We start from the raw sequence: 21,491 nt of genomic DNA, 5'->3' as shown, positions 1-21,491 counted from the left end.
GATTCCTCTAATATCAAGTTAGCAAGTTATGTCTGAGCGTACAATCAAATGCATCTGGGCCGAAGAGCCCGGAGAAGGGACCTACGGAAATATTTTGGCGCAGATAACGAGGCTAAAGTACTATCTATCGCGGTGTCGGTGTGGGAGATGATAGCTAGGGATGCCGGGAAAAAGAACCAGGAGAACAGGCATTGGGTGACAGGTTATTAATATGCAGTGACGAGAACTGAAACCTGGGCCCATACAAGAGCCCACCAAAAAGTCCAAGACCCAATCTCCAAGCTCGGGCTGCCGAGAGGCCGCGACGCTCGCTCGCTTCTGGTTCCTAACGGCGATGTCGTGTGCTCAGCTGCCGGAGCCAGCGTAGCCCTGTGGGGGGACTAGACGGTCACTATAGATTGCAGTTGTCGTAACTTATGGCGCGTTTCGCGTATTTTGGATGGATCTCTTGTTGTATAATCCATGAGCGCGGAGATGATTTCCCCGGATTTTATAGAAGCGCCGGAGACGATAATCATTTTCCTACGCCGTCGCCCGTCACTGTCAGCCATACAATTGACGATGCGCTTGTGCGGTGGGGCAGTTTCTGCAGACAGCCGGTGCCTATCGTCGACGTCGGATCGCCCGCACTGCTCCACCGAGAAGTCCGCCGAATCAACTACGAAGGACAGCCTCTTGGCACCAACTGTAAAGGCTGGGACAGCCGCTCGAAGACGGTTCAGGTTGCACTGCAGAGGATCTTGATATCGGCGTGGCATCTCTGTGCGACGCTGGGGCTCTGGAATATACTGGACATAGTGAGCAGATTGAAGATCCTGCCTCTAGGTAAGGTATGGTACCAAAATGTCTACCAGCATGACGATCTTAGCGCTCACTCGTGTACTACATACGGTGTTCAGTAAGTACTAGTATAAATCTCAGCATAAGACTCTCCCATACGACTAAGTATATACGAAGCTGATCAATTAAACGAGACATTCTACCTCAATCCAAATTGAAATTTATACCTTTTCTCCGTCTGCCATGTTGGATTATTGCGAGCTGCCAATGATATGGTATAGTGACATACTAGTATCACCCACGTAGGAATATGGACAGGTGTGAAACTACGGATTCAGGCCGAATCAAAGCGTGAAGGACAATTGGTTGTGTGGATCGCATGTTTGGGTGAGGGCGCATGGACACCCGCAATGGATGTGGCAATACTATGACGTTCAATTTCATCAACTCTGGTTTATATAACAGGTATAAGTTTATTCGAACTGACCATAGTCAAATCTCAAGTTCAAGTGAACAATTACTATACAAAATGCCTCATCTGCCTGAACTGTCCAAGAAGGAGCCTTCTACTAGTAAGTTGTGGATGGAACTTGGATACGCAATTGCCATGCTAATGCCCGTATTAGAGGCCGTTATAGACAACTTCAAGGATAAAGATGATGATTTTCAGAAGTCAATATCCAACTCCGAGTCACGATTAGCTGAAGGCGTACATTACGACAGAAATAAAGCGCCGTCCCTGCAGGATAGGGAGAAGGCAAGGTCAGAGAAAGTGGACGTTGAAGGCGGTTCGTCAAGTAGCGTGTATGCCACGACCCCTTTACCAATATCGATAACAGCCAAACGCGGACTAACAGAATGCTGCACAGGGTTGACAACATCAGGAGAGGGAACCCGTCTGGGGTCGCTTAGACAGATGCTTGTACTACAAAGTCTATAGTCGTATCCGCTTTCCAGCGCTCGATTGACCACTTATGTCCTCGGTTTTCGGGTCTCCGTTTTCATGCGGTTTTGGCAATAAATAACTTGTCAAAGTCTATTTTACCTAGAAGTAGCAGGTTGTTTGTTTTGTTCTCAATCTTCAAGAATGGGATGATTACTTGAGTTCACCCGAATATAGAGCCCCCCCAAAAAAAAACGGATTTTGCAAGACACTGTCATCATGAGCCTCGAGTAAGCTATGGAAAACATTCGGGATCCTCAGATTGCTTTAGCGTAGAAATTCAATATCTTCAATTTAATACGCGGTTAATGTGGTTGGTTTTACAACGGGAATCTGTGTCCAGTTAATACCCTCGACCGGAATCACAGTATCGATCAAACCGGAGATTTGGGCGACAGCCGGCGTCCCTATTTGATGCGGACTGCATTATCAAACAACCGCTTGAGCTTGGTATTTCGCTAGTGAGCTCGAGGGTAGACTGCATTTGACGTGATCTCCAACTGCCTCTCAACCCCACGGGTGCCTCGATCTAAAGTTGGATCGCCGCTTTCAGAACCTCACGCCGCGCGGACACCCCTCCCGGTCACAGCAACATCTTCTTGGAGCAATAATAACTGCGGTAGAAGGTAAGCAGCGTCAATCTGTCTTGTTTTTTTTTCTCTTCTCCTGCGTTTTGCTGTTTTTTAACCCTTCAGACGTCCTCTCAGCAGTTTCCGCCGCCAGTTAGCCGTTGTCGAATATTCCATCCAACCCCTTTTCGGATCCACACCACCCCGAACACCTTTGACGCCCGGACCGTCGTCACATTGCTCTGTCTACCGTGCTCGATATAACCCATACGACGGGGCCGAGTTGCCAGAGTGCAAGCTTTTAGGATTTGGGGCGGTCGTTTGCGCGGATGGGTCGTATCTTTGTCTCGGAATTAAGACGGGGGTACCAACTGGGCAAAACAAAAGATTAGAAAGAAGTCAACTTGAAGACTACTTCTGGGATTTTCTTTTCGATGAAGGATGAGCTCGGGCCCAGCTCCCACCGTTGACCACTCTGGCGGCCTCCTTGGTGATCAGCCGACGTCACGTACTTCGGACCCGTCACACCAACCCTCGCTGCAGGACGCCGGTACACCAAATGATGGCAATAAGGACCAAAAAGACACCTCGCATCAGAGCGCGCCGGTAGACAAACCGACCACAAACCAACACACGACAGCTGTGCAAGAATTTGACGATTTCGGGCTACCCATTCGGTCGCGACCTAAGCCACCCCGACGAGACACCGAATCCACGGTTGACGAAGAGCAATTTCATGATGCGGAGGAGGATACCTCTGGCGTTAATAATCATACCACACCAACTGAGCCGGAAATAGGGAAGGCTTCTTCGGTAGAAGACCCCGTCGATAGCAAGACATCTCCGGAAAACGGTCCAGACGAGGGACCTCAGGTGCCTCCAGCTCCCGAACCCAGTGAGCGCGAGACATCCACGCCCAACAGAGCAGAGACCGCAGTAACAGGATCCGCAACCGAGAAACGTACATCAGAGAGCCCACCGCTAGACACCGAACGTGCACCACCTCCACCTTATACCGAAAAGCCAGCCCAGGATGGCACGAGAAAGTCTACGTCTTCGCGGCCTGACCATGCAGTGAAGAGTGATATCCCGATGTCGGAGTGGTCGCACCAGCGGCTGCATGAGCATAAAGAGAAAGATGATCACGAACAAGACCAAGAGAGCGACGATGGGGACTGGAAGGATATGACCGCTTTAGACGAGTTTGACCTCTACGATGACTATGGACGGTTGATTGCCCGCGGAACAAAGCAAGACGATGATGAAGCGGTTTATCAAGGCCTTGGAGGGGCTGGGAAAGGATACACCAGGGTCCAGCTTGACGACGATGCCGAGTCTATCAATAGTTTGGACGAAGACACCAGCTATCTTTTCCGGGAGTCCACTGCTACTGGCGCTGGATACGAAGGAGAAGAACTTCGCGATACTCTGAGCCAGCTGCAAGCTACGAAAGATCTCCTGACCGAGAGCCAAAGAATCGCCTATGTAGGAGTGACACGCTTGACCATTTTTAGGATGGTAAGGGACATGGATAGAGCACCCACAACCAAGTCGACTCGCAAGCGCAAGCAAAAGGCGCTTGATTCAACGCGAGGATGGGGCCAGGCGATGATGGCGAGGTTGTACTCTCACATGGAAATCAACCAGGCTGAACAAGTGATGATTGAGCAACTCGCTGAGCATGGCGTACAGCCCGAAGATCTTGTCCGGCCGCTTATGGAGAATGCTCGCGTTAAGAATCCCTTAGCCGAAGAAGATGATTTGTCCAAGAAATCTCTATCTTCGACAAGATCGAGCACGTTGAAGGATGGGGACCGGTCAAGCTTATCAACTGAGATCAATAGGTCCTCAGAAACAAATTCTCCACCACCGTACGACACTCATCCCGATGGGAGCGTTCCAGAGGTTCAGACGCCGTCTCAGCTACCAACATCCCAAAAAATTGATATCGATATTCGTTGGACAGTCCTCTGTGACCTTTTCCTGGTATTGATTTCAGATTCAAGTTACGACTCGCGGTCGAGGACGTTGCTAGAGAATGTAGGAGATTCCATGGAGATTTCGTGGCTACAGATCTCCAAATTCGAGAAGCGTGTCATTGACGCCCTGGAAATGCAAGAGGAAGCAGAGAAGGAGACGTGGGATGAGTCAGAACATATGGAGAAGCGCCGCAAGTCGGCGCTGAAGCGCAAATATATGGTCATGGGCTTGGCCACTGTTGGTGGAGGGCTGGTCATCGGTCTCTCTGCTGGTCTTCTTGCTCCAGTGATTGGTGCTGGTATTGCCGCCGGCTTCACTACCATTGGAGTTGGTGGAACCAGCGCCTTCCTCGGTGGAGCTGGCGGTACAGCTCTTATTGCGTCTGGGGCTACCCTGACAGGGAGTACAATAGGATTGAGAGCGTCTCATAGGCGTACTGGGGCAGTCCAGACGTTTGAATATCGTCCTTTGCACAACAACAAGAGGTTTAATCTTGTTATTACGGTGTCAGGGTGGATGGCCGGAAATGTAGACGATGTGCGATTGCCTTATAGTACTGTCGATCCTATCATGGGAGACATCTATTCGGTTTTGTGGGAGCCCGAAATGCTCAAAAGTATGGGTGCAACCATAAATATTCTAGCTACAGAGGTAGGTTTTACACACACTGAGACCTATACGATCAGGATACTGACAAACCTAACCTAGGCGTTGACCCAAGGATTACAACAAGTGCTCGGAAGCACAGTTCTAACAGCGCTCATGGCATCCATACAACTTCCCATTATCCTAACGAAGCTCTCCTATCTAATTGATAACCCCTGGAACGTCTCACTTGCCCGTGCCAATGCGGCTGGTCTCATTCTGGCCGACTCATTAATGGATCGGAACCTGGGCAAGCGACCAGTAACCTTGCTCGGATACTCTCTTGGTTCAAGGGTCATCTTTTCCTGCCTCAAGGAGCTCGCCGACAAGGGTGCTTATGGGCTTGTTCAAAATGTCTATCTTTTCGGGTCCCCCGTGGTTGCCTACAAAGATGAATACCTCAAGGTCCGTGGTGTGATTTCAGGTCGATTCGTGAACGGATATTCTTCGAACGACTGGATCCTAGGATACTTGTTCCGCGCCACTGCCGGGGGTATCATGCGCGTGGCCGGTCTCGCCCCTGTTGAAGGCATTCCAGGTCTCGAAAACGTGGACGTCACCAAGCTGGTGAACGGGCACATGGACTATCGTGCAGCCATGCCCCGTCTCTTGAAGCATGTTGGGTGGGAAGTCCTCAGTGAGGAATTTGCGGAAATCGAAGACCCTGACCCGGAGAATCATGCTGAACGACAGAGGGAGCTGATCCGTGAGATCGACCAGGCCCGTCGAGACGCAGAGAGTAAGCCAGAGAAGAAAAGGTTTGGCTTGTTCAAACGGGGGAAACTGGCGCAAAAGAAAGCATGGGAGTCTTATGATGTTGATCAATCTGAATCGCCTCAGAGCCCGACAGGCAGCAACGCAGCCGGCAGTGTGCTGTTCGATATTGACGCCATCAAGGCTGAATTGGCTTCGGAAATGATGGAGGTCAAGCAACTTGAATCGACTCTCCCACCTATGAAGTTAGATTTGAATTCTCCACCACTGACTTCACCCGCTACACCAGCACCTTCCACTGCGAAAGATTCCAAAACGCAAGAACCCGCCCAGAAATCGCCACAACGAAACCCGGAACCGTCACCTCCACTTCCACCCCCTCCTCCTAAGGATGAGGAAGTTCAAATGACATTCGATACTTCCTATCATGAACCACCGCAACGCTCCTTGTCCTCGTTTGAACCTGATATGCACCACCCAGGTGATCCCCTCCCCTCTCGACCCGCTCTGCGCTCATCAGCTACAACTCCCGGCGTTCTCGGGGCTGGAGCGATTGGAGCCACAGCAGTTGGTGCAATGGCGTTAGAAGAGAATGCGTGGGCTGATGAGGGCGAAGGTGAAATCCAAATGACCTTTGAGTGATGATGAACTATGAATGTACATGGGCGAAGGGCAGTATAACCCTTAGCGGGTTGCATGTTTATACGGACACTTTTTATTATATTGCACTCTGTTTAGATTTGTTTTCCCTTGTTTGGTCTTTGAGGGTTACAGAGTCGTTTATTATATCGTTCATGGCATGGTATTTTACCAATGGAGTTATGGCTTACTGGCGTGAGATTTGTTTTCCGGCGCATACTGATTATGGCCATACATACATTCTAAAGCTATCAGTTCAGGAAATCCAATGAATTTCCAGGATAATGAGAAATGTAGAGTAAATGTAGTGACAAAGAAATAGTACGTACTTAAAGTGCGGTGGAAAAATGAGGCGGGCCTTTGCAACTGCGGAGAAGCTCTGAGTGGTCCCGCGTGCCATGTCACGCCCACCACGCGTCTCAGCTCCGCGAAGCCCTCATCAGTCTCACAGCTCTCGCAAAGCCCAGTCGACTGTCGCGTCGGGCTTATTGAGTGCCTCACTCAATTCCAGTCCCCATTACTCTTCATCTCTGCCATTAATATCCCTAATTCATCCTCCGAGGTGAGGAGATTCGACTCCATATTTGCTAGGACCACTTTACAGTAACTAACGCAAGTCTCCTAAATAGGTTGCACCACCTGAATTGTTCTCTTTTCGTCCGTGCTATGTGACTCGGGGACCTTTTTTTTTCTTATCCGTGCTTAATTTACAATTCTCAAAACCCCGAACCCTGGTCAATTGACCCCTCTGCACATCCACAATGCCCAGTCTACGGACGAGACGTAGCCTACCGTCGGCGCCCGCGAAGAAAGAATTAGAAGACGAAGAAGACGTTAATGCCCCACCTCGTGGAACCAGCGACGAGGAAGGCTTCTCCGATTCCGAAGATGAGCAGAGCGATGGACTGGAAATGCCTACACCTCGCAAGCCACGAACCCCGCGGAATGGACAAACAGAAAAGACCCTCGAGCAAAAACTCGCTGAGAATAATGACGGGCGGGACTTCACCACCAATCCCCCAGGTTCAAGTCGCAAACGGAAGGCAACGGGTATGCTTGGGTCCGATGACATGGCAGCACAGGACCCCTTTGATACGTGGTCGTCGCAACGCAGCAAACGCCCAAGTCTGGGCTATGGTTCGAGGTTTCGCAAAACACCTAGTTCGAGTATGGTCGAGTCGCATGCCCCCTCGAGTGCGCCACAGCCGAAGTCGTCTGTAACTTCGTTTTCTACACAAGCGGACAGTCCTGAGGAAGAGAAAGAGGAGAAAGGAAGTGGATTCAGGGTTCCACGTAATCCTGAGATAGAGCCTCCACCTTCAAGTTTTGAGATACCCGAGTCCGATGATGAGACAAGTGATCTAAGTTCTGCGAAGAGCTACGACTCTGCTAGCTTTGCTACTGTGGACGATTCCGAGAATGTCGAGCCGGCCGAATATCTGTGTCCGATGTGCAAGGAACCGGTTGAGCCGGAACTGCTAGTTAAGTTTCGAGCTCAACCAAGACAGCGTATCAGGGATCAATATGTCTTCTGCGAATCTCATAAGAAGCCTGCTATGGAAAAGGAGTGGGAAGAGAAAGGCTACCCAACAATTGACTGGGAAAGGTTTGACGGACGTATTGAGGCTCATTTTGATGAGCTGGAGAAACTCATGGTCCCGGAGAGTTCGTCGTATTACCGAAACGTTCTTGACACTACAATGAAATCTGGGAAGGCAAAGAACTTCCGCCTCACTCTAGCTGGTGACGCCCTGGAAACGATATCCTGCGGATATTACGGGACTCGGGGCTCAGGGAGGATGTAAGCGCACTCCGTCCTTGCATTCCTTGAAAGCGTAACGCTAATAGACACTCTAGTTTACAAGCAATTACCACGCGCTTCGCACGAAAGCTCCGCCGCCTAGCAACAGAAGACAACATCGTAAAGCAGGCAGGCGTGGTTCCTTACTCACAAGCCGTCCTAGTCCCCGAGTTAGCCGTTACGCTAATAAAGGAGGACATGAACGTCGACGACGAATCCGCGCGACAGATAATGCGAGAGAGCGTCGATATCGGCGAAAAACTAAATCCCGCCCCGAACGATACTGTGCCGGTCACAGAGGAGACAGCTGGGAACGACGATGGGGTTCCCAATTAGCTGAAAAATACTGTACACATGGTATACATGCTTTGCACGGCGTTCTTTCCGAATTTTCTTTCATTCGTTTCGCCTTGGCGGTGTTACAAGATACCTAGTCTCGTTTTCATGTTCGTGCTATACGTATTATTATTCTGTTCTTGACATTAACAGCAATGGTTTGTATATAAGGAATGTGCAGTGCAACTGTCGTTCGTCTCTAATTTCCAAAGACAGGAAGCTTATTGCTCAGTTTCCATATCCTCCAGCTCAACCTGAAGACGTCCCGGGCATGTGCCTCATTTCGTGGCCGGTAGCGCACACGGAAGAATACTAGTGATATTTGGACGTTTTCTTTTAGTAGTAATATAGACCGATAGATGACTGTTAGACGGGGAAAGCCCTGTTTCACTGTAGCTGAATCAAGAGGCATTGTTTGTTTATAACTACTTCTTACATAGTCGTTATCGATTGTATACCACGTGACCGATAAGCGACCGATAAGCAATTTTTATCCCTCCTCCGCTCAGTCCCCGACGGACCTGCTACGAACTTGGCTGAATACAGTACAACTCTTTATTGTCTCTCTTTACGCCGTGCTGCTGGCAGTACACCCACTCAAAACCGGATTATCATATCTTGACCTAATTTACCGCGCCTACCAGCCATGGCCCAAGGACTGCTCAAGAAGGCGAAAGCCAATACTTCCACGAAACGGTATGGCTTTCATCAACCTTTCAATCTTCTGTCCACCGCTGTCGCATTTATTCGATCGACTTCCGATATTACCTTAGTTGAGGGGAGGCTTCTTTTTTTTCTGACAACTATGGGACTAACCGACCTTTTTTTTCTGAAATAACAGCCCCTCAGCCCTCGGCCCCAAGAAGGGAACAAACGGGCAAATTGCGCCTAAGAAAGCCTCGTTGATCAAGCAGAAGAAGATTACCAAGGTATGTACCATGTGCAGGCTGGTAGTGTGTGGCTGTGGTGAGATCCTTTGCGGTCGACAAGCTATGTGAGGGGTTGGTCATGTTTCAAAACAAAATATTAACGCTATGGTATCTTTAGAAACTATCAGCCGGGTTGACTGCGAAGACAGAACGGAATCTCGCGCAGCGGGCGGGTCATCTTGAGTTGCTTGCGGGAGGGAAGAAGGACAAGAAATCGGACAAGGAGAAGGGGAAGAGCGGGAAATGAATGAGAGAAGGAAAAGAAGGAGTTATTGGTTTTATGTGAGGCCATATGTATGCGTTTGTTTTGTGTGGCTTTTTTAGAATTGGAGTGTCATTGTCGAGGTGACACTGATAATGAAGTGTTAGATACCCATTTTATGTCGTGGCTTCTGATAGGGGAAAAGGTAAGTTGAATAAAAGTATGATCTATTCAAGTTTATAACTCTATATGTAGATAGATCCAGACTTGAACAAAATGTGCAGCCAGCGCAGATAAGAAATCGTACTCTAATATCAGTGAATCAAAGACTCGTGAAAGAACCCGAAGAATACATGAGAAATTCGTGAATCGTAAACAGATAAAAAAAAGAAAACATAAACAGACGCTCCAAGGGTATCTCAAATATCAGCCTATCCACTTCGCCGCCCAGTCTTTTAGTTTTCTAAATGGTTTGGCCACGAAGCCTAAATTTTTGCAACTCGAATAGGCGCACCCGACTGCTCGATGAGTTCCGTGCCTCGTTCGATCCATGACTTGAACCCGTCATCAGTAGGGTCGACAGGGAAATCATCCCAGACGGGATTATCCGCGTCGGCGTAGGTAGACCAGATGCCCTTGGGGACCTCGGAGGCAGACCAAGAGGGCAATTTAGCCAGAACACAGGTGTAGTAGACGTAAAGGATTCTGCAAAGTAGGTCGACTCGGTCGACATAGTGCTGTTTGGTTGGGTCGGGCTCGCGGCCCCCATCACCGAGACGCTTCCACCAAGAAACTCGCCAACGAAGTGTGAGGAGTATGTGTCCCAGCTCCTTCAAGAAGTTCATGTGGGTTTCTTGAGAGATCTGCTTCCATTTGATGTTGTAAAAGTCTCGCTCCAATTTGCGGAAGCCCTCAACCTCGAGCATACGGCAGACAATGCGCGAGAGCTGTGCTGCGAGGAGTATCTCGCGCTGGTGCGTGGGGTCGTTGACATCCATTGGTTTTTCTTTATCGCCAGCCTCAAGTGGAATAAAGCTGTAGCTCGCACGGCTGGGCATGTTGTTCCATTGTGAAAGGAGAGTCTATTCGGGTTGGTTAGCGGCATAGATAGAAATTTAAACCCTTGACGTAACTCACGTAGATATTGCGCATCGGATCACAGTCCTTGACGCAGGTCAACCAATTCTTAGACTTGTCTTTCGACTCGATAATCCGTCGATCAATGAACTCGAGGAATTTTGAGCGCGAGTTGCCATTGTATTCGCTCAAGCTTCTAAGGAATTTGTACGTCTCCCCCAAGTCGAGAACGTAAAGAGAGCCCCAAGCTTGTGTGGCACGGATGTTGAATTTCCCCTGTCGCTCGCCAAGGAAGGAGAGCAGGTCATTCAAGTCGAACTCCGAGGGGATATTCAACCGGACTCGCCCAGATCTATCCAAAGTCGGGTGGTTGATGGCTCGTTGAGCTGGTGAAGTTAGTAAAGTGAAACGCAGAGCCCTGATAATACGATGATTTACATACAGATATAGTTGCACGTTCCATATTCGACAATGCTTGAGAAACAAGCCCGAGCACATGGTTGTTCATGGAGAGTGGGACGACAGGCATCACATGGAGCATTTCCATCGCACTGGCCAGGTGTCAACAAATTGATTTCTCCTTAGTGGATCGCGGTGAAATTGTTCGTTACCTTTCGCTTATTCAACCGGCACTGAACGCAGGTATCCTTGTTCTTTCTCCGCATTCCGGCGTTAGCCCTACCAGCCATAGACAAGGGACCCTTGCGACGGGCTCCACGGGGCGGAGAGACGAAGTCTGCAGAAGCAATAGAACCGCCTTGGCCATCTTCTTGCACAATTTGTAACGGCTTTTGGCTATCTTGATTGAGTCCAACACTCTGGGCGCGCTTCTTACGCTTCTTGATCGCAGTCGCCGACTGAGCTCCAAGGGCTTGCGGCTTAGTGGGTGCACGCTGTGTAGCAAGGGGCGAAGCTCTCGTACTTGACGGAACAGAAGAGAAGAGTGGTTCCGATGGGTCTTCGCTCACAACAAACGCGGTGGCTGTCTGAGGACCGTGGGAGACCTCGGAGGGTGACTCCTCCTTCTGGGAACATTTCCACAGATTCTCCTCATCCAGTTGCCGGTCCGCGAAGGCCGGGACGTCATCTCCAGTTGCAGAATAGGAAAACTCATAGGTCCCAGGGATGTCATCAGACACAGATGAACTCTCAGATTTGTACTGGAACAAGTCTTGGCCAGTTACCTCGTCTTTGATGAATAACGAGTGCTGCGGGAACGTAGAGAACGAAGACGGCGAGGTTATGTTGCTAGGCAACTGCGATTCAAGACTGTCGAGCCAGCGCGTCTCAAGGGACTGCATAGGGGTTCGGAAACTGCCCATATGTCTAGTGCCTTTGTTAATTGGCTGTGGATCCACAGTACTAGAGACGGGAAGTTGTCCAGTCACGGGCTCCGCGGTGTTGGTAATCGACCCAGTCCAGGGTTCATTTGTCGTAAATGGGAATGCGTGTGGGATATTCTGAAATTGCATGAAATGCTCCGATGGGATATCAGAGAGCCCTTGTCCCTGCGGGAGTGATGCGCCATCCTCAACAATAAACGCGTCTGTTGAAGCCGGAGGTTCCTTTCCGTAAGGGTAAAGGAGAGGCGCATCCATAGGGAAGCCGGCCATCATATTGTTGAACATTTGCAGTTGTGGCCATGACTCATCAAGCTGGAAGTTATCGTCCGCGGAGGGCAGGGTCTTTGGGCTAACGGTGCTGCTAAGGGTTCCTTCAGCGGAGGCATCGGCTACCCCAAATTTATTGTCTGGCGGGGTTCCATGCTTGCTATACGAATCGCATTAGCCGGCGTCTACCGGGAGCACCAAAGGAGACTAAGCAGCTCATACCTGTTATCATCGCTGTGGTATTCACTGGGTTGCCCCAGCAGAGAAGGGTTCGCGCTCAATTCTGCGAATTCGGAATCGCTATGGTTCGAGTCTTGACTTGCGTCCCAATCCAACGGCTGCTCGTAACCTGTATTCTCCCACGGTATAGTAAAAACGGTGTCTGATTGATAGCTATCGAGGATCTTGGGGTCAATGCCCGCAGCGGATTGAGCACTCTCGCAGTCCATACAGGGGATCCGAGATCGGGGAACGGGTCGTGAAGACTTCAAGAAAGCCGGCAAGGTCCCCAGGTCAACTATGCGTTGGGGGGACGAAATACCGTGCAGTTCTTGCACAGGCGAGCGAGAAGGTCGTTGCGAAGTGTCCGGAGGTTGAAACGACCTCCAGATACAATTAGCGATGGTCGATGGTTGTATGAGTCGATGGAAAAGGAGAAAGGAAGAAGGAGGGAGAGAAATTTGGGTGACAAAACGTTCCCCACTAGATTTTGAGGCGATCGGCCTCCGATGCGGTGCAGCCAGTCGTCAGAACTCGAACGGTTAATTGTTAATAATATCAATGTGCACAGACCAATGGCAGTTTTGACACAGTGAGAATGTCTTGCCTGAGTCTTGGTCAACCGGTGTTTTAAGTGTTTTAAATCCGGCCACAGCTACTCCGGTCTGCACGAAATGCCACCATAATTATACCACCAGGTGCGCTCCCCCCTCCATGGAGAGGAGCGATGATCAAGGTGATCACTCTGGGCCTGAAACTCCAATTCAGCGATCGCCAACCGCGCCAACTCGTCCAAGAAATACCAAGTCCGTAGCCTGCATTACCTCTGTCCCTAGCCGGATCACACTAGTCCTTGTGCGCTGCCACCAGGAGGGGTGATAACACCGCTGACACCACTCTTTACTCATACGATGTTCAAATCCTCTCTATCAGCACTACGCGACATGGTCGTCCCATCTCGATCTCAGACCTGCTGACACTGCGTCGTACAGGATGCCGATGATGGGTTTCTACGTGGATTTCTCCAGACTTCCTCTTCCAGGGCCGGACTACCACTCCAATCGGAGATGATGGAGATTCCTTTCGCGCCTCAACCCGCCGGGGATGGAAGAAGAGCACGATTAATTTCGCCTACATTAGTCTGCCAGCCGAAAAGGCCGATGTCCCAACGTGCCCTTCTAGGCTTCTAGAAGCCTGTTCCGTTCGGTCTGAATGTTTGGTCAGTGGTCCGTCCCAAGAAACCTCTGACAGGGCGACGTAATATGAATTTTCAACACCACCAAGACTCATATTGAACTTGATGTAACATGTCCAACAAGGTGTGCACCCCACCAGAGAAGTAAAGGGGAAATGAACCGCACCTCCCGGCAGGACAAATGATATTGGATGGCGCGGCCATGCTCCAGCCTCATCGAGTCATCGCCTCCCAGAATACTCCGTTCTGAGGATGCCCGGACCATGATCTCCCTGTCAGCCCCGTGTAGTTTTAGGCATGAATCCACCTGGGAAAACTCTGTGTTATGCTGTGCAGCAGCGGACTGGACGGCTGCGCTCCAATTTTCGGCGCTGTAGTTTTTGCTAAGGACTACGTACTATCTATATCCATACATCCTTGGCATGCCTCACTGCTTCACTCTCATAAATGATCTTCTTCCACGTTGAGTCCCATTCCAAATCACACCTGGGCATCTGACACGCACTCAGTCAGATAGATTGCCTCGGATTCCTGGCGGCGACTGATTGGGGTCGGAGTGTGTGTGGATGACCGAGTTTGCTTCCCCACGAGAGCTTCACCGCAGCCTCTTTTCGGCGAGTTCGAGTCCGGGCCTGTTCTGGTTCGTATCGTACCTCGTTTTAATACTGAATACCATACAGAATATATGCAACATGTTTTTTATTCACTGTATGTGTTATTCATTTTCACATCTCCAATACACAGCCAGCATGTCTGCATTCACCCCGAACTCCCAAAAAGCTTCACCGCGCGACCAGATTCGAGGCGAAATCGCCTCTCGGGGGCTGTTTTCGGTAGAAAACGGCGACGAGAGGCCTCAATCCTTAACCGCTTGAGATAAGCTATAAATATAATATTGGTAACCATTTCCAAAGCTCTCGTTCTTTTAAAGCTTTCGCAAATTCGCCTCTTTGAGGTCGATCAAACTATATCCATCATTTAACCTCGCCGTAATCACAACGTACTCAATTTCATCCGCCGCCCACCGCGCCAAGTATTATTGAACCCTCCATCGGAAGAGGCGCCTGTGATGCATATATTGGTATGTTTTCTTTTTTGCTCTGCTTCTCGATCTTGATCTGGGGCAAACCATTGCCTCCCGCGCCTCCAGCCGTGCTGGTACTTGTGATCTTCGTAATGAAGTCACCAGACCAGTTTCAGGTCCCCATCATTCGCTCCAGAAAAAAAGAAATCAGAAACATGGCCTTATCGGGAGCTTCTGATGGGATAGATGCGTGCATACAGATCGAGGAATTCGCATTTCGAGAAATGAACGAATCGGAGACTGACGATCAGTATAGCTCGTCAACGATGATGGCCCGCCATCGCGGCGATTGTCCCCTTATGTCCGACCTCTTGTCGAGGCCCTCCAGGGTGCAGGCCATCTAGTATCTGTGGCCATACCCGCAGCATCGCGCTCCTGGATCGGCAAGGCGCATCTCATCGAAGCCGCGCTGAAAGCAACATACGTGCCCCCAGACGCCTTCCGCAACGACGGCACCTGGGACGAAACATACACCACCCCCACCCCATCAGAAAGTGAAGCGTCAACCGAACCAGAATGGGTCGTCATCACAAACGGCACACCGGCTAGCTGCGTCCAGCTCGGCCTCTTCAATCTCTTCACAGACAGACCTCCCATCGACCTCGTCATCTCAGGCCCCAATCACGGCCGCAACGCCTCAACCATCTACAACCTCTCGTCCGGCACCGTCGGTGGTGCCCTCGAGGCAGCCACCTGCGGGAAACGCGGAATTGCCATTTCTTTTGGCAGCAAGGATGAGCAGCCATTGGATATCATCGAAGCGGCGGCGAGACTCGCCGTGCGCATCGTCCACCATCTCTACGAGAACTGGGATGACCGGGTTGAATTGTATAACCTGAATATCCCCATGCGTCTTGATGTGGAGACGAGACCGGTGCTCTATACTCGCACCCTGCCGTACTACTGGTCGCGTGGGTACCTGTACGCTGAAATCAACGCGGATAAAGCGCCTGCTGTCCTGACGAACGGCGTCGCGAATGGGACACACGGTCCTCAGAACGGAGAAACGGAAACAGACCACAAACTCACTAATGGGATTGGCAATGGAGTCGTAACGAACGGCACTTCCCCCGTAAAGCCAATCTCAACCTCGACCTCAACCTCACAGCTCAAATCGCGCGACTTCAAATGGTCCGCGGAGCTAACAGATATGAAGAAGGCGCTTCAAGCCAGCGAAGAAGGCACAGATGCGCATACTGTCTTGAACGGAAACACCAGGTAAGAGCAAGACCATCTCGCTACCGATACTACATACCACACACCTATCCAGCCACCCCTGTCTCAAATCAAAGTCGGCAGGCTAACCAAAGTCATTTTTTGCAATTACAGTGTTACACCCCTCTGCGCTAATTTCTGGTACGTCCCGGGTTTAGAGGGGCCACTGCATCTTTGAGTTGATTTGGCGGGTGAAGCGTTGGATCTCATGGTGAAACACGATTAGATCGGTAATATAGTATAGACACTAGAATGATACCCGCAACAGTTTTCGATTTCGTCATGGTTTTCTGGTCTTTATGGGTGATTAGCCTATATACTAATTACCGACCTCGTGAAGTTAGAACGGATATATAATACTTGGTTAATTGAGGGTGATTGAAATATGTTCCCTGGGCTACGCATCATGGATGGTGTCTTGGACTGATTTGTTTGCAAATGTTTGGAATATGCGACATTAAGCTTTCAGTGACCCTTTAGAGTTCTATGTAGCATATAAAGTTCGACGGAGAAGCTTCGCAAAATAAGATCCGTCTTACCACGATGAAACGTGAAACATGGAATATGGAGATGACTGGTGTATCACTAACAGCACGGAATAAGCCTTTAGAAGAAACAAAGGCAAAAAAAGCAAAACACAAACTTTGGGGGCTGAAGTACTGGGATGTCTGAGTGTGTAATATGTAACATAAAATGATGTTAATGGTTAAAATGGAAAGAGAAAGAAGAAACCCTATACCGCCCGCGCAGCTTCCCCAGCTCCACTTTCCACGGCCGATGCCTGCTCAGCACGCATCTTGCCCTTTGCAGCAGCGGACTCACCCACGCCCATTCTGCGTGAGACATAGCGCTGCGCGACGATACCGACGGAGAGGGTTATGGCTTCCTCAATCCATTCAGCGGCCCATTCGCGGGGGTCAACTCCACCACTCTCGACAATTTCGGAAATGTCTTCCGGAACAACTGCACGGGGCACGTCGGAGTCTGCAGATTCGGAGTTAGGTGCAGAGGTTGAGGAGGTATCTAGCCAGTGGATCCATTTCTGTGGGATGGCCTGTGAGACGGCATGGAAAGCGATGCCATGAATGGGGTCGTGGAGATAGAGGGCGAAAACAATTTCTTCTTCCGGTGCATCAGGGATATCCACAACACCAGAGGGCGTGGCCTTGTCAGTGGTTGGCCCGGCCTGGAATACCTCTGCCGTTGAAGTTGTTTGACTGACAGCCTGGATAGCGAGGAAGATATCGCTGCTTCTGACAGGGTTTGTTTCGCTAAGGTCTTGGGTGGCTTGCTTTGCGGCTTCCTCCACCCCACCTCTAGAGGCAAAGTATTCGGCCGCATAACCCTCCGCACTTGCTCGGCAAAGCTTGGTTGCCTCCACGAGACCAGGCACAGCTGAAATGCTGCGAGGGTTTCCTGGGGTAATGGTTCGCCACCAGGGTCCATCGCGCCATCCGGCAGTCGATACACTGTTGTCTTGACCACGTTTCGGTGCGGACTCCTGACCCCTCTGTATAACTAGCAGGTCACCACCTTCAACCTGGGACATAACACGCGAAAATACAGCGTAGACGAGGGGGTCAAGGCTGGGGTAGCCGGAAAGGTCGTGTGTAACATGAATTTGAAGACGTTCGTGGGATGAGATCGGAGGCGCAATCGTGTGAATTAGGGAAGTAAATGTAGGTATAGCCATGCTGCGAAGCTCGCCGCCTAAAACGGCCAGTTAGCATTAGTACAATCGCCCAAGAATACGATCAAAAAAACCGAGAGTAAGCCTACCCAAGTCTCTTAGTGCCCCAACATTCCCTTTCACCTGCTCAGCCCATTTCTGGGCTTCCTCATTCTGTTGGATTTCCTTGACAGCGGCCTCGGCCTGCTTCATGGCAGCTGAGGCAGTTGCAGAGGCAGTCGCAAAGATGCCACCCCACCAGCCTCCGCCGCCGCCGGAGGAAGCGTCCCCAGTCGCTGAATCCTCGCCGGAAGCCGGTTGCGCATTTTGAGCTTTGCCATTCCGGCCACTCTCGCCAGATTTTCGAGGTGCGGACTTGTCCTCACTCAACCGTCCGGCGGGGGTTCCTGGCTTTGACATTGATGCTCTAGGTTCATTGGTAGATGTGCGCGGGGTTCCAGCGCCGCTGCTTGGGCGTTGAGATGCTAAATTTCCCAGCTCGGTCAGGACATCCTCATCAACCTGCGGAGGGGCGTTGTTTGTGGTGGTAGCAGCCGGTTTCGCCGTCGACTCGCCGGTTGACTCGACACCCAGGTTGTCAAACTGGGCGAGGATCTCGTCGTTGGTCGGTTTCGCGCCCTTCGGAGGCATAGCTGGTTATTACGCGTGAGTTTCGAATTGCGGACAGAGAAACTGTTGTGGTGACGGGCGAACTGCTGCTCTGTTGTTGCTTGGGAGCTGCTGGCGGTGGGGAATGACCTGCGCCAAGACTCTATAGCGTGCAGACGGCAGCACAAGGGCCTCGACGCCCGTGCTGCCATCGCTAAGCTCTTTATTTCTACACCCAGAGCCCAAAGTACCTGAGTACCTGTTCATTTTAGATTTCAGGGCTCTATTCTACGTTGAGCTTTCAATTACATCATCGATTCCAGACCGTTATGTATTAGGTATCTGGTTGGGATTGCATTCTGAAAGTCAATCCTGATGTCCAACCGTTCATTGCATCTCGATAAGATATGTGCGAGACAAACTCGGAAACCCAGGCCCACGACCCATCTTCGAATTGACTTGTCACATTGGCTATTGTTAGACACCGACAATTTGTAAAGCAACAACCTTGTCAGGGTCCAGACGAACGCAGATCCGACGAATCCATTGCTGCAGGTGAAGACGGTCCATGCAGTTTTCCCAGTAGAGCAGCCTATATATAGACTGGCGCTCCATGCCATGATATAAGATTTTCGGGTCTGGATCTGGCAGAACGCTACAGGTCGAGGAGGCGGCCCGAGGGTCGGCTTCGGAATGAAGCTGGACTGGTCCTGCTATCAAGTAAACGGCGCAACGTGCGCAGCATATATAGTCTCATTGTGTAGGCAAACCGAACCATTTGATATTGGAGCACTGCACATCCGTAGAATGATCTAGGGGCAGTAAACAAGCCCTTCAGCAGGCTCAGCTGTCCGACGACGGACCCTCGCCGAAGACTGTAATACTGTACTCCGTAGTTGTTTTATGAAGCGCAAACCTGTTGCCTGTCAATTCAATCTCAACTTTTGACCGGAATCTTTCAAGGCGAACAACGAGCGTACATTCTGGCAACGGTCTATACACGATTCCACGAAGCACACAACTTCCACTCTTGTTAAGTAGTCAGATTTGACCATGCTTCTTCGATATGTCGCCGACCCGCCGCCCAGGACCACTCCCTATGAGGTCGAGATACTCGCACGAGTGCAAGCCCGGCGTGCGTTTAATGGGCTCGTCCCACTGGATCGAGACTTTCTGCATTCATTCCCGACCGCAGAGGGCAAGAGCACCCTTTTCAGGGCAATTCGCCAAAAAATCAGTCTCACGTCTGTTATCAGTGAGCTCATCGTGTGCTGAGTCGCGATTCTCAACGGCGCATGGTTTGATTGGAAGCATCACTCGCCCTTATTGACTGAGGCCGGGTCCAGCAATTCTGCGGTCAGCGTTGTGCGCAATTCCGGGGCAGATATTCCCCCGAAGGTGGCAGAGGGGATGCCGAGTGCTGCTGAAGGCGCCGTCTTAAGATATACCGATGCTATGACGAGAACCACGACCGTGCCGAATGAGGTTTCGAAGATGCTGCCGGAGTGTTTTAGAGATCGAGAGGTTGTGGAAATTACAGCGACCTGCGCTGGGTATAATGGTGTTGGTCGGTTCTTAGTTGCGCTGGATATTGGCGAGAAGAACCAATAAAAAATATACAAAATCACACGAAGATACCGAGGCGGCAGTTTGGTAATCGGTTGATCCTTAATTTTATGCAAGGAGAATCGACTATGGAAGTAATCTACCGAACACGAAGTATACTGTGCGGGAACGAATATCCATCATCTGCCTGGGATTTGACAACACTGGAGTCTCATTTGTCTGGACTTGGTAGCCGTCGGGTTTCTCATAGGTATATATACTTCGGAAACATCTTACTCTGACGATGACTGTCGACGGCCAATATCAAACTAATGCGCCATTATATTAAAGCACAACTCGAAATCCAGACTATCTCGCATTTTCCTTCTTGACTGATCCGTTGTTTAGCATTGTGTGGCCCATGTTTTCTCCTATAGTCGGACTCTAGTGAATGATGTCAATTGGTAATACCGATACAAAGTATATATTTACACCAATGAGACCACGCGACCGTTTGGGAAATGCCTCACGGGAAAGTTGGGCCCTTCAGGAATATCGAGTCCGCCGAGGAAACACTTAAACTTTCTTTAATCCGAGATCCCCAGAAACGGGAACCTGTTTGGCGTTGTCGAGGACTTCTTGGCCATAACCTCTTTATCGCCATCAAGCGATCAAAGAGGGGGAGCTCGAGTCCGGAGGCGGAAGCGGATTCGCCCACTGTGTGGATCCCGCCCAGGGAAATTCGTAATATTGGCCCCGGCGCGTCATGCCCTGTACGAGCGCTAAGGAGGAGTAATTTAGGATCATCTCTAGTTCTCTTCTACAGGTCCTCACTCTCAGATCTGTACAGACTCAGCTTTTTCCTCAATCCCTCCGCGCCAATCTTCTCGCCGGCTTTGTCCTCGAGTCCTTTTCCTATCTCCTGTCGCTAGTTATGTTTCTCTCTGTCTCTTCCTCCTAGTTTCCCTTTTTCCTTTTTGTTGCTTCTTGTCTTCTCCCCCAACGCCCCCGTCGCTTCTCATACTTCTCGTGAGGACTTTTCCCAGCTCCTGCAGGGGATAGGCTGCCAACACAAGCGGCCAAACCATCAATCTTCTTTGTATTCCATTCCCAATCTATCGTGACCGCGAGCCGATCTGCCTCTGTACCCTGTTTGGGGCGTGGTTGGGGCGCATAGATTTCTGCTTACCCGCTTGGTTCCTCTACTTTACCGGTTCCAGAACTCCTGCCCGTGCCTTACTACGACTTTCTACTTCGATCCCTGGCAACCACTTGCGACCTCCTTCTCTTGTTCGACTACCCTGTCGCTCTCCCTTCTTCTCCTGCTGAGTCTCTTTTCTGGGGTAGTCGGGCCTTCTCTCCCTCTCAGGTTGGGCCTGATCGTTCTGTTGTCCCTGTTTTCACGGTAGGTGTTACATCCCGTTTGTTTCGCTCGCACCACGTATCTCTGTTTCTCTCCGTCAATTGCCAGAGCTTTATCTACTTCTCTTGTCCGATTCCATTGCCAACAACGATCGAACATCCTTTTACCTTTTGTTTTTTTCCTGCCACGGGCTTGGTCGCTTCCCGTTTTTGTCTTTCTCTGCATCTTTTATCGTTCTTTTGATGACTGCACTGCCCTTGTGCTCGTAGTCCCAGCGTCTTGGCAACACAAGCGAACTTTTTCAACACGAGTTTGATCGACTGACTATGGCCAGTGATCCTAATTCTGGGCTTTCCATCCAGAAGCC

At 50.4% G+C, this 21,491-nt stretch overlaps 9 protein-coding genes across 9 annotated transcripts; 6 read left to right on the top strand and 3 right to left on the bottom strand.

Moving 5' to 3' along the window:
- The first annotated feature begins 1,271 nt into the window (after positions 1-1,271).
- ASPSYDRAFT_44536 (uncharacterized protein) lies at positions 1,272-1,901 on the top strand. Its single transcript, XM_040846865.1, has 3 exons — positions 1,272-1,352; positions 1,407-1,584; positions 1,650-1,901. The coding sequence occupies exons 1-3, from the start codon at positions 1,310-1,312 to the stop codon at positions 1,690-1,692; spliced, it is 264 nt and encodes an 87-aa protein (XP_040703933.1). The 5' UTR covers positions 1,272-1,309; the 3' UTR covers positions 1,693-1,901.
- Positions 1,902-2,733: 832 nt separating this feature from the next.
- Positions 2,734-6,273, top strand: ASPSYDRAFT_150017 (uncharacterized protein; the record flags this gene model as incomplete). Its single annotated transcript, XM_040841970.1, has 2 exons — positions 2,734-4,923; positions 4,981-6,273. 2 exons carry the CDS (start codon positions 2,734-2,736, stop codon positions 6,271-6,273), a joined length of 3,483 nt encoding a protein of 1,160 aa, XP_040703932.1.
- Positions 6,274-6,703: 430 nt separating this feature from the next.
- On the top strand, positions 6,704-8,803 carry ASPSYDRAFT_131936 (RTC4 family protein). Its single transcript, XM_040840591.1, has 3 exons — positions 6,704-6,832; positions 6,900-8,071; positions 8,128-8,803. The coding sequence occupies exons 2-3, from the start codon at positions 7,032-7,034 to the stop codon at positions 8,405-8,407; spliced, it is 1,320 nt and encodes a 439-aa protein (XP_040703931.1). The 5' UTR covers positions 6,704-6,832; positions 6,900-7,031; the 3' UTR covers positions 8,408-8,803.
- A 250-nt stretch (positions 8,804-9,053) lies between these two features.
- On the top strand, positions 9,054-9,553 carry ASPSYDRAFT_98879 (DUF2462 domain-containing protein; the record flags this gene model as incomplete). The annotated part of the gene is made up of 3 exons (XM_040853268.1): positions 9,054-9,103; positions 9,249-9,336; positions 9,455-9,553. Coding segments are annotated over 3 exons (237 nt in total), but the record flags the coding sequence as incomplete, so codon positions are not given.
- A 470-nt stretch (positions 9,554-10,023) lies between these two features.
- On the bottom strand, positions 10,024-12,674 carry ASPSYDRAFT_149715 (uncharacterized protein; the record flags this gene model as incomplete). The annotated part of the gene is made up of 5 exons (XM_040841936.1): positions 10,024-10,620; positions 10,676-11,001; positions 11,058-11,166; positions 11,227-12,385; positions 12,448-12,674. 5 exons carry the CDS (start codon positions 12,672-12,674, stop codon positions 10,024-10,026), a joined length of 2,418 nt encoding a protein of 805 aa, XP_040703929.1.
- A 2,034-nt stretch (positions 12,675-14,708) lies between these two features.
- On the top strand, positions 14,709-16,116 carry ASPSYDRAFT_57575 (5'/3'-nucleotidase SurE; the record flags this gene model as incomplete). The annotated part of the gene is made up of 3 exons (XM_040849390.1): positions 14,709-14,720; positions 14,980-15,941; positions 16,053-16,116. The coding sequence occupies 3 exons, from the start codon at positions 14,709-14,711 to the stop codon at positions 16,114-16,116; spliced, it is 1,038 nt and encodes a 345-aa protein (XP_040703928.1).
- A 555-nt stretch (positions 16,117-16,671) lies between these two features.
- On the bottom strand, positions 16,672-18,258 carry ASPSYDRAFT_149074 (DUF5427 domain-containing protein MTC1; the record flags this gene model as incomplete). Its single annotated transcript, XM_040841862.1, has 2 exons — positions 16,672-17,648; positions 17,718-18,258. 2 exons carry the CDS (start codon positions 18,256-18,258, stop codon positions 16,672-16,674), a joined length of 1,518 nt encoding a protein of 505 aa, XP_040703927.1.
- Positions 18,259-19,269: 1,011 nt separating this feature from the next.
- Positions 19,270-20,134, top strand: ASPSYDRAFT_1175744 (carboxymuconolactone decarboxylase family protein; the record flags this gene model as incomplete). The annotated part of the gene is made up of 2 exons (XM_040840305.1): positions 19,270-19,471; positions 19,493-20,134. 2 exons carry the CDS (start codon positions 19,270-19,272, stop codon positions 19,825-19,827), a joined length of 537 nt encoding a protein of 178 aa, XP_040703926.1. The 3' UTR covers positions 19,828-20,134.
- A 467-nt stretch (positions 20,135-20,601) lies between these two features.
- ASPSYDRAFT_44524 (uncharacterized protein) lies at positions 20,602-21,474 on the bottom strand. Its single transcript, XM_040846864.1, has one exon. It carries the CDS (start codon positions 21,347-21,349, stop codon positions 21,011-21,013), a length of 339 nt encoding a protein of 112 aa, XP_040703925.1. The 5' UTR covers positions 21,350-21,474; the 3' UTR covers positions 20,602-21,010.
- Positions 21,475-21,491: the final 17 nt, after the last annotated feature.

The sequence above is a fragment of the Aspergillus sydowii genome, assembly GCF_001890705.1.
Source record: "Aspergillus sydowii CBS 593.65 unplaced genomic scaffold ASPSYscaffold_4, whole genome shotgun sequence".
NCBI classification, from domain to species: Eukaryota; Fungi; Ascomycota; class Eurotiomycetes; order Eurotiales; family Aspergillaceae; genus Aspergillus; species Aspergillus sydowii.
Note: the sequence above shows the minus strand (reverse complement) of the source record. Positions and strands in the feature narration are given on the sequence as shown.

Excerpts from the sequence above, each read along its gene's own strand:
- ASPSYDRAFT_44536 (XM_040846865.1), top strand. The coding sequence starts at position 1,310 with ATGCCTCATCTGCCTGAACTGTCCAAGAAGGAGCCTTCTACTA. Across the intron at positions 1,353-1,406 it reads CAAGAAGGAGCCTTCTACTA|AGGCCGTTATAGACAACTTC; the intron begins GTAAGTTGTGGA and ends TGCCCGTATTAG. Across the intron at positions 1,585-1,649 it reads GGCGGTTCGTCAAGTAGCGT|GGTTGACAACATCAGGAGAG; the intron begins GTATGCCACGAC and ends AATGCTGCACAG.
- ASPSYDRAFT_131936 (XM_040840591.1), top strand. The coding sequence starts at position 7,032 with ATGCCCAGTCTACGGACGAGACGTAGCCTACCGTCGGCGCCCGCGAAG. Across the intron at positions 8,072-8,127 it reads ACTCGGGGCTCAGGGAGGAT|TTTACAAGCAATTACCACGC; the intron begins GTAAGCGCACTC and ends TAGACACTCTAG.
- ASPSYDRAFT_44524 (XM_040846864.1), bottom strand. The coding sequence starts at position 21,349 with ATGCAGAGAAAGACAAAAACGGGAAGCGACCAAGCCCGTGGCAGGAAA.